The 12,540-nt window shown below is 36.0% G+C and overlaps 1 protein-coding gene across 1 annotated transcript in view; it reads left to right on the forward strand.

Moving 5' to 3' along the window:
- LOC120504699 (pseudouridine 5'-phosphatase) overlaps nt 1–12,051 on the forward strand; it is a 65,147-nt gene extending 53,096 nt beyond the window's left edge. Inside the window, exon 4 of the mRNA XM_039714449.1 lies at nt 11,460–12,051. Coding sequence (XP_039570383.1) covers nt 11,460–11,636 — 177 coding nt within the window. The 3' untranslated portion in view covers nt 11,637–12,051. The remainder of the gene's footprint in view (nt 1–11,459) is intronic.
- Nucleotides 12,052–12,540: the final 489 nt, after the last annotated feature.

Consider the following 12,540-nt stretch of genomic DNA (forward strand, 5'->3'; position numbering starts at 1 on the left):
TAATAAGTGTTTCTAGACAGAGTAATTGTTTCTTTACAGTTTTAATCTATCATCTTGATATCCAGTAGAATTACCTGTTGAATTCATAGTTTTGTTGTCAATGAGAAGACTGTTCTCTATGGCTTTAAAAGTACTGAAGTGTTTTTTTCTGCAGATGCAGGGTCAGTGGAGAAAAGAGACGTTTTAGTGTCTTTTCTCACACTGTTCTGCTTGCTAAGACTAGAACTTACAAAGCTTTGAAGGCTATAAAACAGGTATTTTTAGCCACACCTTCTAGATCTGCAATCCCAGAGTCAGTCTTTATGTGTGGATGAGATTTTCAGTCCTCAATCTTTAGACATATTTGCTATTTCATTTATCAATTTTCTCCATTGAATGATGAATCTTACCCATAAGCTCACTAGAGGCAGCTGGAATCAATTAGCAAAGACTTGAAATGTAATAGAAGTAGAATATAATAGATCACTACAACTTTTTAAAAAAAACAAAACAACAAAAACAAACAAACAAACCAAAAAAAAAAAACCAGAAACAAAAGTAGGAAAAAAAATCACCTGCACCAATTCCTGTGTGCTGAATCACAAAGTTAAGATTCTCTTTTGCTTGTTAGTCTGACAGGTAGTGTATCCTTTTTTTTTTTTTTTTGTCACAGCATAGTTTACCTGGTAGCCAGAACATATAATTCAGTGGACTGTGTGGCAGTGATACTTTTTCACCTTGACACACCTGCTGCCGTCTGGTTTCCCTAGGGAATCTTTCTATAATGTCTGAGTGCTGAAGATTCCAAGTTATCAGTAAAATGCTGCTTGTAGCACTCAGTTGCTTGCCAATTTATCCAGATTCTTGGCAATATCTTAGTATCTATTTCTGAACTCATTGTATTACTTTATTATAGGTACTTTCTTTCAGGTCATGTGTTGTGATGGTTAGACAATGTAAAATCACTCCAATATGTCATGGTAGTTTAACTAATATATAAATACACATAATTTGTTTTTAATAGAAAAAAAGCAGAATGGACTGTGTTAACACAGAGAAAACTCAGATTTTTTTTTCCATCTGAGCGTGTCTTATAAGCACATTAACTCTCATACAGGTGCTTCTCTGTAATTTGACTGCAGCCATTTGCAGAGAACACAATTTGTCTTTGATTTAACTATGAAGAAATGTGTTTATATCAGTATTGGGGTGACTGAGACACTTCCTAATGGATTGCTTTATATTCTCATCATAGGTTTTCTAATGGTCACTTAGCATTAATTTTTGTCTATATTTTTTGCACATTTTTCATTCAGACCTTTAAATTTACAAGTTCCATTACAGTGCCATCTGTCTCTGCAATGAATCTAGCTGCACACTTTTGAAAAGGAAAGAAAACCCAATTGATTTATTTCCTGTGGTTCAAAACAAAAGGTAATTACAATGTCTGGTGGGCACTGAGTTGACCATGAGCCAGCAATGTGCCATTGCAGCAAAGGTGGCTGATGAGGGAATTGATCTTGCCCCTCTACTCAGCACTGGTAAGGCCACACCTGGAAAATACTGGGAGCAGTTCTGCACTTCCCAGTACAAGAGAGATTGAGCTGCTGGAGGGAGTCCAGCAAAGGGACACCAAGATAATTAAGGGATTTCAGCATATTGCATTTGATGAAAGGCAAAGTGAGCTTGGAGAATAGGAGGCTCAGGGAAACATTAATACAAGTAAATACCTGAAGGGATAATGCAAAGAGCCAGGCACTCTTTAGTGGTCAGAGGCAACGGACACAAACTGAAAGACAGGAGGTTCTCTCTGAGCATCAGGAAACACTTTTTTACCATGAGGTTGACTGAGCACTGTTGCGGGTTACCCAGAGAGGTGGCAGAGTCTCCCTCCTTGGAGATGGCAGATGCTGATAAACTCAAACACTGTCTAGACCTTGTCCGGGGCTGTAGGTGTCCCTGCTTGAGCAGGAGGTTGGCTCAGGTGACCTTCAGAGGTTGCTTCCAATCTCAGTCACGGAATCATAGAAGCACAGAATATTCTAAGTTGGAAGGGCTCCACAAGGAGCATGAGTCCATCTCTTTAAGTGAATGGTCCATACAGGGATCAAACCCACAACCTTGGCATTATAACACCACACTATAACCAGCCATTCTGGAATAGTGGGATTCTGAGTCCATACAATACTTACATATCATTTGCACACTTTCTGTATATATATGTATATTATGTGGGGTCCATTAAAAAGCAATAGTTAGTTAATAATTTTATAGCAAAATAATGTGGCAACAGGCTTTAGAGTAACAATTCAAAAAGTTTCAGAGACGTGGACACAGCTTAAATGGGAAATTAGCCACCCTCATCCCTTTTCTAAAGACTCACACTGTTGAAGGTCAGAAAATGGGGGATACATCAGATCAGGAGATTCATTAAGTGATTCTTACTTTTAATATAAAGTCATTATTGTGTTGGATGAGCAGGTAGTTTTCACTTGAGCATATGGCTGATGAAGTGTTTTGAGGACTTTGCCCATGAGAGGTTGTTTTACAGGCAAATATGTAGTAGTTTTCTTTTTGAATTAGTCTGCCATCTGTCAGCTTTATACCCTATTGAATCTGAACATTATTTGTGGTTGAAATACACAGAATGGGAGAGGGGTTTAGATAAAAAATTATATTAAAAAAAGCTTATGAGAACCCAAATACTGATAAACTTGTTTCTTTGAAGAACTGAGTACCCAAAAGAAGTTAGGACAGAAGCTGTGTGACAAGCATAGTAACAAGTTGCTGATACATACCATGGCTGGTATTCCCAAAATAATGTTCATCTTAAGCCAGTGTCGTGGCTCTGTTAGTTACTGATCTAATGTAGCTCTTAAACTGAATAAGCCTTATGCCACAGAGAGAGACTATCTGTATGGAGACTGTATACACCATGTGTTTATCCATGTGCCTACATACACAGAGTTAAACTAGTTTTTCTATTTTTGTTCATTGTTTACTCTTATGCATTCATTTAAATGCACACCTTATTCCTTTCATGGAAAATGACCTGTTACTCTTCCTGTAAGCATACCTGAATCAAAAATAAGAACTAAAAGCCCTTGGTTGAAGTGACTGTTAACATTCTCTTATCTGGTAGAGCTGGTCTAATAGAAAAATAGGGACAGCTTCATAACTGTGTCGTAATGCATTTTAAAAAGTGTTTCTATGCGGTATATAAAATAGCTAGATCATATTAGGGGAATTTCAACAAAAGCATGTTGAAATATTTTGACATTAAGACTTAAATAACTTTCTACATGTGAATTCATTTTTAAGAGTATATTAACTTTCTTATTTAATAATATTTCTTATTATATTACAGAAATATTTGGGCTTGGAGTTTACAGTAGAAATAAATTTTCCAGAGGATCAGCCTGTTTTAATGGTTGATTCACATAAAACTGCTTGATATTCACTGGCTTTCTGCTCTGCATTTTTCACAGAGAAAAATATCTATGTAACTATTGCTTCCCTAAAATAAACAAAGGATGATGATAAAAACAAGCTAGAGATTAATGTGAAAAACACAACTTCTCTACTGGAATCTAAAAAAATAATTATGATATTTTTTAACTTTCTTCTTAATACATTTTTATTAAAAATTTTGGTTTTACCAATAATAATTGTATTGATCTAGTAGACCGTGAGTGCACTTGCAGTTAATCCCTCATTCAGGGTTAGGAGAGTGGGTCCATGGAATTAATTATTTCTCATAATAAATAGTTCCAAAAGGAACTATATCATACATAGTGGATATAGAAATAGGGGTTTTATAATGAATTCTTTTACTTTTGGTGGTAGATTTCACTTTTTTTTAGGAATATTTTATTTAGCACACAGAAATATTTTTTCAGGTAAAGAGAATTATGAAAGAAATTTTGAGTTCTGAGTTTCATTTGCTTGCAGAGTCAAAGCAGCTTTGCAAACTAAGAGGCTGAGAAGTCATCTTTTGAAATCACAGGACAGTTACTTAAATAGATCTGGTTATTGATGTAATGAGGCTTTTTGCTGCTTCTCTTTCCCCGGCTAGCTGATGATAAGAGGGGGAGGGCGGCAGGTTCCCCCTGGAGCTCCGTTGAATCCAAGTTGTGAATTGTTTCGGCACAATATAAAACACAGGCAGCGCACACGGGTCCCAGGGAAACTTTATTTGATGGTAAACTTCCCCTTTTCCTCTCCTGGGACCCCGATCAAAGGGCAAACAAAGACTTATATGTGTGGGGAGGTCAGGGGTAGGCACAACTTTCAACAAATCTGGGGAGTTGGGAGTAAAAATCCTAGGTGGAGGTAATGGCAGTGAACCAATACGATTCCAAGGGAGGAAAAGCAGTTCCAATAAACGTGTAAAGTTTGGAGAAATAGAAACTAGAAACTAGCTGATGAAATAACTGGGAAAAGGCGGAGACAAAAGGAAAACAGCACCAAGGAAAACCACCAAATCACAAATCAAACCATAAACCTACTAATAAAACAAAAAGCACAATACAACAGCTTTTCATTTCAGATGTGATATTTTTAGATTGCAGTTGCAAAAATAAATTGTAGAAATATGACATCCTTTACCATAACCCAATGGCCACAGGTGGGTTACTGTTGAAGGAGCACATTCAGAAATACTTGCACAGCTGTTTTGTGGGTTTACATGTACAATCAGCTTTAGGCATGCCAGGTATAACATGGTAGGTTGAAGGGATGAACCTGTATGATTCAGATACTGCTGAGCAGGAACATTTCTACTCCTCTTAACTTTAGGAATTTCAAACTTAGTTTTATACATTCTTCTCCACTTCCCTCTGAAAATCTGTATTGAGAGAATTTTCATTTTTAATGTGGTTTGTTTTTTGTTTTTTGTTTTGTTTTGTTTTGTTTTTTCTGTAGTTGAAATACATAGAAAATCCGTATTAGAATTTTGTTAGTGTTTTGTTTGTTTTATTTAAAGGTGGTAGTTTCTGGCTTTGTGCTTGGAGTTTTATGCTAATAATCTTAAATATTTTCTACAATACCTCTCAGCTTTGAATTTTGAAAGAAAGGCTCTTTTCTTCCTGATCAGGAAGAGTTAAAGTGTAATGCAGCTATATCTCACCAAGTCACTCAGACTGGTGACACTCTTTTGTACAGTTCAGTGAGAAGCTTGCTCTGAATAGAAAAAAAAGGACCTTTTCCATGACGTTTTTGTACTCCCAATGAAAACCTGTTTAAAGGTTAATGCCTTTTCTGACCCTTTCTCTTTTTATTGAAGTAACTAGGAAATAACCTTATGTCTGAAGCATATGTAGGCTGTTACTAACACTTCCATTAAAGATTATACAATCATTAAATAATGTTTAGATCAAATTCATGTAAATTTCACTATGCAAGCTGATTTTTTTGTGGGGAAAAATAACACTGGTCAAGGAGGCATTATAGAACAAAAAGAAAAAGCTATTGCCAAAATAGATTTTAAAAAATTAGCTTGCTCCATGAGAATCAAGTGCCTTCTGCAGCACCTGCTGAGGCAGTTGTGATGGTGCCCAGTCACCCAAAACAAACAGGAAGGGTACCTGCTCTGGCACCCTGCACCTGTGGGTTTGTCCACATTCCCTGTGGCAAAAAGTTCATTGCTTTTATTTAGGAAATACTTTTGGTGCCCACTTCCAGTTTCAGTTCAAGACTTAGAATTTGGATGCATCAAGACAGTTCCTCCTTTGGGTGTACCTGGTTTGTATCTCTGGTGTGTTTGCTCTTGAGATGGGCCCAGCCTCTTCTCCAAGGTGCAGTGATCGTGCAGTAGACAGCAGTTAGAAGGTGGAACACAAGGAACTCCTAGATTCTTGGAAAACCATTTTCACCATAGGGCTGGTTTCACCGTATGGAAACAGGTGTCCAGGAGATATGTGAAATCTGCATACTTGAAAATGCTCAAAGCTCACCTGGCCAAGGACCCGAGCCGCCTGTTTTGGCTGGACATGTGTTGAATAGGGTGTTTCCAAATAGCCTTCACACACCACCTCAGTGTATTTTGTCCTACAGTTCTGAGCTCTGCATGCAAGGTGCATTCCTTGAATGTGTTGTGTATTACATGTCAAGGAAGTCAGTGGGTGTGATAAAGATAGTTTTCTGTGGAAGGGAAGGCAGCACAAATTAACTATTTCATTGTACGGAATTACTTTTTAGGCCAGTTTTAGAGAAAGTGACATAAAACTCCAGCATTTTATGCAATATGAGTTGCCTCAGTAGAGATCATCTTGTGTATTTGCCTTGTGTTCTCCATAAAGGAACAATACCCTTCTATGGCTAATCCAAGCTGCAGTTGATTGAGTTAGATTTCTGCTACCAGGATAATTGGACACTGTTTCAGAAACGCCTGAGAATTTCTTGAGGCCTGTAACACAAGTTACCATACAAAGTTCCCAGTGTGCTGTCCTCTAAACACACAGTGCTCTGTGAAAAGAGTGCTCCAGCCATCTGGAATGATCAGAGTAACCCCTCATGTAAATGTGACCTTCTCCCTGCCTCACAGAGCCGTTGTGTCTGGGCTTGACTGTCACTCACAGGAATACTTTCTTTCATTTGATCAAGTCTTGAAAACAAGCAAAAAATATGAAATTTCTCTTCCTTCTTCTCCATCCAAACCATTTTATTCCTTCTGGCCTTCCTTGAAATAATGTTCCATGAACTGGTTTGTGAGAGAGGAACTGCTGGTGTGGTCTGAAATGTAAAGTGGCATTTATGTGAGAACTAAAAACTCAGTGATCTAATTATGTGCAGATGTAACACATTTTTTTGTTGTTTTCCTTTTTGAAATTATGCTAATGATTTTTTTGTTTTGTACATTTTATAGTAAATAATTTTATTCTTATATTGGTCTGTAACATACTCCTAGTAGTGAGTTAATAAAAATCTGAATTAAAAAGCATATGTGCATGTAATTTCCAAACAGTTCTTAATATGAATCATTGACTCATAAAGAATGGTGGCTGTAGTTAGTATTCTGGATATTCTGTGCTTAATTAAGTTGATTTTTTAGTTTCCAGTTTATTCATTTGTTATAGCATTTAAAAATATCTTGGCTTACTCCTCATTTTCCTTAATGGAACTAAGTTCTGGGGCTGTAAGCTGCATTACATTCTTAACAGCATATTTATTATGATTCTGTTATCCCTGGCTGGTCAAATTGGCACATCCTTAAAATAAAATGAAATGTAATTTATTACTGTATTCACTATTGGAATTTTTCCCAACTACTTCTGGAAGGAGTGTAAGTCCAAAGTTTAGGAGGGAAACATTAAATACAGTATTTCATTATTGTTTTTTCTTCATTCATCAGAGAATTAACACAGTAGGAGACCAAAATTGCAAATAATGCAGCTGCTTAAAATGGATTAATTCAATAATGTTTAAGTAACTCTGATGGTAAATGGGTCACCCAGAAGTACATTTTCCCCTTGTTCCCAGGTATTTGGAAAGTGAAAACATGAGAAAAAATAAAATATAAGTTGAGATAAAAAATAGCCCAATATATGTGTTATGATATTAAAATTGTTGTTTCCTCTCTCATTTTGTGAGTTTCCACCACCTACCATAAGTGACAAACAGCCCCTTTTAAGCATCTCCCTATTTTGTATGGGATATGTATGGATCTGTGTTGTATTCTGAATTATATTATGGTTCTTAAAAATATCTGGGTCACTCACCTGAATAACACATTTGGTTAGTACTGGAATTATTTTGAAAATCTAAAAGAAATTAAGCAAGGAAAAATTACAAAAGTTGTTCAACAAACCACAAACCATGATTGCAGTAGTAATACCTTTCAGATTGATAATTTACTTCTTAGATACTACTTAGTTTTGAATTTTAACCATATAGTATGGGCTATTTTTTTACAAAGAAAATAGTAAAAACACTTCTGGCAATGAACAGTCAGCAAGTTATCTGTAGAAATGGAAGGCCTGAGCACCTTTTGGTTTACAGAAATCAACTGTCATTCTGATATCCATGCAACCTGGCTGTACTTGGTGAATTTCCTCCTGCAGCCTGTGCTGGGGCTTTTTTTAGATGATTTTTTTGGGTAGGCTTTTATAATGAAATTTAAATTAGTCCTTAAACATTTATAGAAGACTGTATTGTGCATATATATGTATATTAATGTATATGGGTACCAAACACTTCTAGAGTGCAAATTTTACAAATCACCCATCATGCTTTTGACCAGTTGATTAGATTAGGAAGGGGAAAAACATCAATTAAAAATGAAGAAGTTACAGAGTATGAGATGCAATCCATAAGAAGCCCAAAACATAATATGTCACATTCTGATAACAAAAGTATCTCTGTCATTGGAGGACAGGTGATGAAAACTTCCTTTTCATTTTTTCCTTACAGAACAATAGATGGTAGTGTTAAACTTGCAGATGAATTCTGTACATATAAATCATGGCATCTTTAGTCTCATCCTTCAGTCTGCTTTAGAGCTGATGTAGCGGTGTCATATGTAGTCAAGGATACTTGTTAGATAAGCAGTCCCTATGCATATATATTATATTCACAGATCTTCCAAAATCTTAATTTTAAAACTGATTTTAATCTTTTATCCTTCCCGCTTTCTTGGTTATCACTAACTGCAGTAACACTTATGGATGTCCCTGTTAGTCACACAACTATTCCACCCAGACTTTTGCAGTATATAGGGTAAAGAGGGCCTGTTGTACATACAAAGAGCCTAACAAACACTCTTTTCTTATATTCTTGCATTTAATGTAGGAGGGTGAGGTAATGAGGTGCTGCAGTAATATTATTTCTTCCTCTGGTTACATGATTAATTTTTCTTTTTCTAGATTCATATAGTGAAATATAAATTAATATACTTTGCTGTACTTTCTTAAGCATTTAGTTCATTCCAAAGCGAGAACTGTCCTATATTAGTATGACCTTTTGAGAGATCTCACAGGAGTAGTATTGATCAGTGACACAAGTTTTAGAAATAATGCACAGAAGCAGCCAGAATCTCAGCTGAAGTCTGTATAAATCTCATCTGTCTCTCAGTTGGAGTGATGCTGATGTTGCAATACTTATGCAAAATGAAAAAGAACTTGGCTGCTTTGATATCTCTAAATTTAGTGTGTGGGTGGTCCAGGACAGTGAAGAGTTTCTAACATCTCTATGTATTAATAAATCCATTTTGTGTGTGAAGCTCTGTAAACCTTTTGTCATCCATTAAAAATGTGACTGTGCTGTTGACAGTAAGTTTCAGTAAAAAGAAAGACTTTAGAAGACCTAGTACACTTATTTCCTGTAACATGCTAGACACTGTAATTATGGGTCGTTTGTCTGGTTTCTTTGGTAATTAAGAGTTTGAATTGTGTCTAGTGCCAGGGAATTAGTTAAGCTTTTCGTTATGCATATTGCCTTCCATAATCATTGCCTCCTCTCATACAGTAAGCTTAGTGACGTCATGGAAGTCAGGTCTTTCAAGGCAGAGCAGTGAAGTACATTCCTTTGTATGAGCTGGATCAGAAAAGGCTTCTGAAAGGCCTTGATAATGCTCTTCTGTGCAACATTTAAGCTTATTCTTCAGAAAGCAAAGCCTGTCAGAGTTTCATTTATTGTCCTCAGAGTGCTTAAGGTCGTGAATTAAGCTATTGTTAAGAACAAAACCTATAGGCAGAGCCATTCTTCCATTCTAATAGCAACTGTACGAAGCTTTCCAGGATCAACTGGTTACATATTTGTAGTTTGTAATATTGACAATGATCAACTTTTAAAAGTATCACATTGTTCAAACAGGAATGCAGTGATTGTATGAAGGAAATAAGCACAGAAGAGATTGGTGTGATTCCTTTGGCTCACCGAAAATTATTAATTAGGTTTTACTTTATTACATGCAAGGTAGAAAGCACCTTTTACTTTTCACTTCACTAACTCCAAGTGGTTGCTGATATGTTGAAAGGCAAGAATAAATATTTTAAAAAGAAAGGAAATCAGGAGAGGGTTCTTTCATTTTTCTCCTTCCACAGTCCATATATGCCTTCCACAGTCCCATATATACCATAGGAGGGTATATATAGGGCGGGCATTTAATACATCTTGCAAATTTTTTTTCTTTATATGTAATAAAGCTTTTGCAAGTCGCAACTTGGTTCCCTTAGAGCACAGCCAGAACAAACACTGTGGATCCTTTCTGTTTTGCAGTGAAATAGTGTTTCAGAACCTAAAAGGTGCAGTATGATGTTGTACATTCACAGAATCATAGATTATTCTGAATTTGAAAGGACTCACAAGGATTGTCAAAGTTCAACTCCTGGCCCTGCACAGGACAGGCTCAGGAATCAAACCATGCCTGAAAGCATTGATTACTAGATGTGAGGAAAATTGTCCTAACCATCCCAACATCTGGTTTCAATTACTAAAATTACTTGTTGCAGTGATTTTGGCATTATAATAGCAGCAGTGCAAATATTGATAATAAATGCGATATGAATTGGAGAAGTGTTAGAAACCGTGTGTCAGTGTAGATCAGAATTTTTCAGGTCCTTGGATGCCAAAAGGTGCTTTGGGTTATCCATGACCAAAAATCCAAACTGAATTTGCAGGTCATGGACAGTAAGAGGCAGGAAGAGATGCTTCATTATATAAATTCTGGAATAATCTCCAGAAACATTATCTTTCATTATATAAAATTTCAGATCATATGATTTTTATACGTTTATCTTATTTGTTTATTATTCAGTATTCCAACATTAAATTACAAAATACACATAAATAATGTATGATAGTTTTTAAAATTTTAGCTTTGCTTCCAAACTGCAATCTGGAATGATTGTGACTATTTTAAGGCATGGAAATTCTATCTGACTAAACTGTTTCTTCTCTAAATGTAACCTTCCTATATAATTGCTTTCTTTCTCATCATTGATTTTGAAGAATTAAGTAAATAGAGTATGACTTTGACAGCACTCTTCTGATAAGTAGTGTCTGTCTCCACTCATCCGAAGTTCTACTGTTGACCTAGGTAGTTTAGTGCTCCCTATACCTTGTGTGTGTAGGAAATGCCATACCTATGAGTGAAAACACTGCTTTTGCCATTTTGCAGGTTTTAAAGTTGGTTTGGAAAAGTTGAATTGCCTGCTTATTTAGGCACTTGCTTAATTTTACTTTACGCTTGTGATTAAACACATCCCTATTAAAGCACTTAGGAACATCTGGATAACTACTTTCTGGGATTTAAATAAGTGTATTGATGTTTTTTGAATTGAAATTAATTAAAGGTTAATTGCCATGCAGATGTTCAAACTGAGAGGTTTGCTCTTGTTCTAATTAGGGGTGTCTAAAACAAGAACAAAATTTAGTTTTCCTACTAAGTTTCATTTAGGATCATTCTCTCTTTTAAAACAAGCTATTAGAAGTTCATAGTAACATTATAATTATTTTTTTCTCCTCACCTTCTTGTTTTTCAGTGTCTTGTGTTTGAAGATTCACCACAGGGAGTCAAAGGAGCCCGGGCAGCAGGAATGCAAGCGGTCATGATTCCAGATGAAAATTTAAGTCCAGATTTTCAAAAGGAGGCAACACTGGTGCTGAAGTCCATGGAAGATTTCAAACCAGAACTGTTTGGTTTACCAGCATATGATTGATGCCTAAATCCTATGAACATGTTCTAGGCTGGAGATAAATTTTAAGTGAAATGAAATTTTATTTCAGTTTTATGATTGTTTTTCATCTTCTACTTTCTTCGTCAAAACCAGAGCAGAAAAATCCTGTTAACATTCAATCTCTTGCACATTACCTTTGATAAATTGTTTGCAATGTTTATGATTTGTCCTTTTGATAAATGCAAAATTAAAGCAGCATCTTTCTGTTAAGTGAATCCAGCCTTGTTCTATTCACATCATAATGTTTTCTCAGAATATTATGGAACTATTTAGACAATTTATTGTAACTGCATTGTAGCGTCTTGTTCTGTTTCCACTTGAATTACTTACTGTTTACATCTTAATCAGAAGTCTGTTCTGGATTGCTATTTATCCCATTAAAACATTTTTGACACCATTATTGCTATCAATATGTTTATTCTTTTCCTCATCCCATTGATGCCTTGGAGAGGCTACCTAGAATAGAGGCTAGACAAAGTTAAGACAATAAAGTGGATATTTATTAAAGGCCTTCAGTACATGAACCTTGGACAGTCAAAAGGCTGACAGCAGCTACACCCAAGAAGGACAATGGTCACAGGTTTTTCAGACAGATATAAGTTTGGTCTATTTACTTATCAGAGGTTAACTGTCCAATTCCAGCTTCAGGTAATGAAATCATCTTCCCCCAGATCACTCTCCCCACCACTCCCCCCACAATTTACTTTTGTTTATACTTTTCGGGGCCTCTGGCTGTAGGGTGTCCTTGGGTTCCAGGCCCAGAGGAATTGTTTTGTCTGACCACACTCTGAAGACAGTAGTCAACACTTTATATGAAGTTTAGAGTTATGCACTAAGGCAGCACAGGATTTGAAAAATATAAAGGCTAAAATCTTAACGCATCACC

The sequence above is a fragment of the Passer montanus genome, unplaced genomic scaffold (genome assembly GCF_014805655.1).
Source record: "Passer montanus isolate IOZ18808 unplaced genomic scaffold, ASM1480565v1 scaffold3, whole genome shotgun sequence".
NCBI classification, from domain to species: Eukaryota; Metazoa; Chordata; class Aves; order Passeriformes; family Passeridae; genus Passer; species Passer montanus.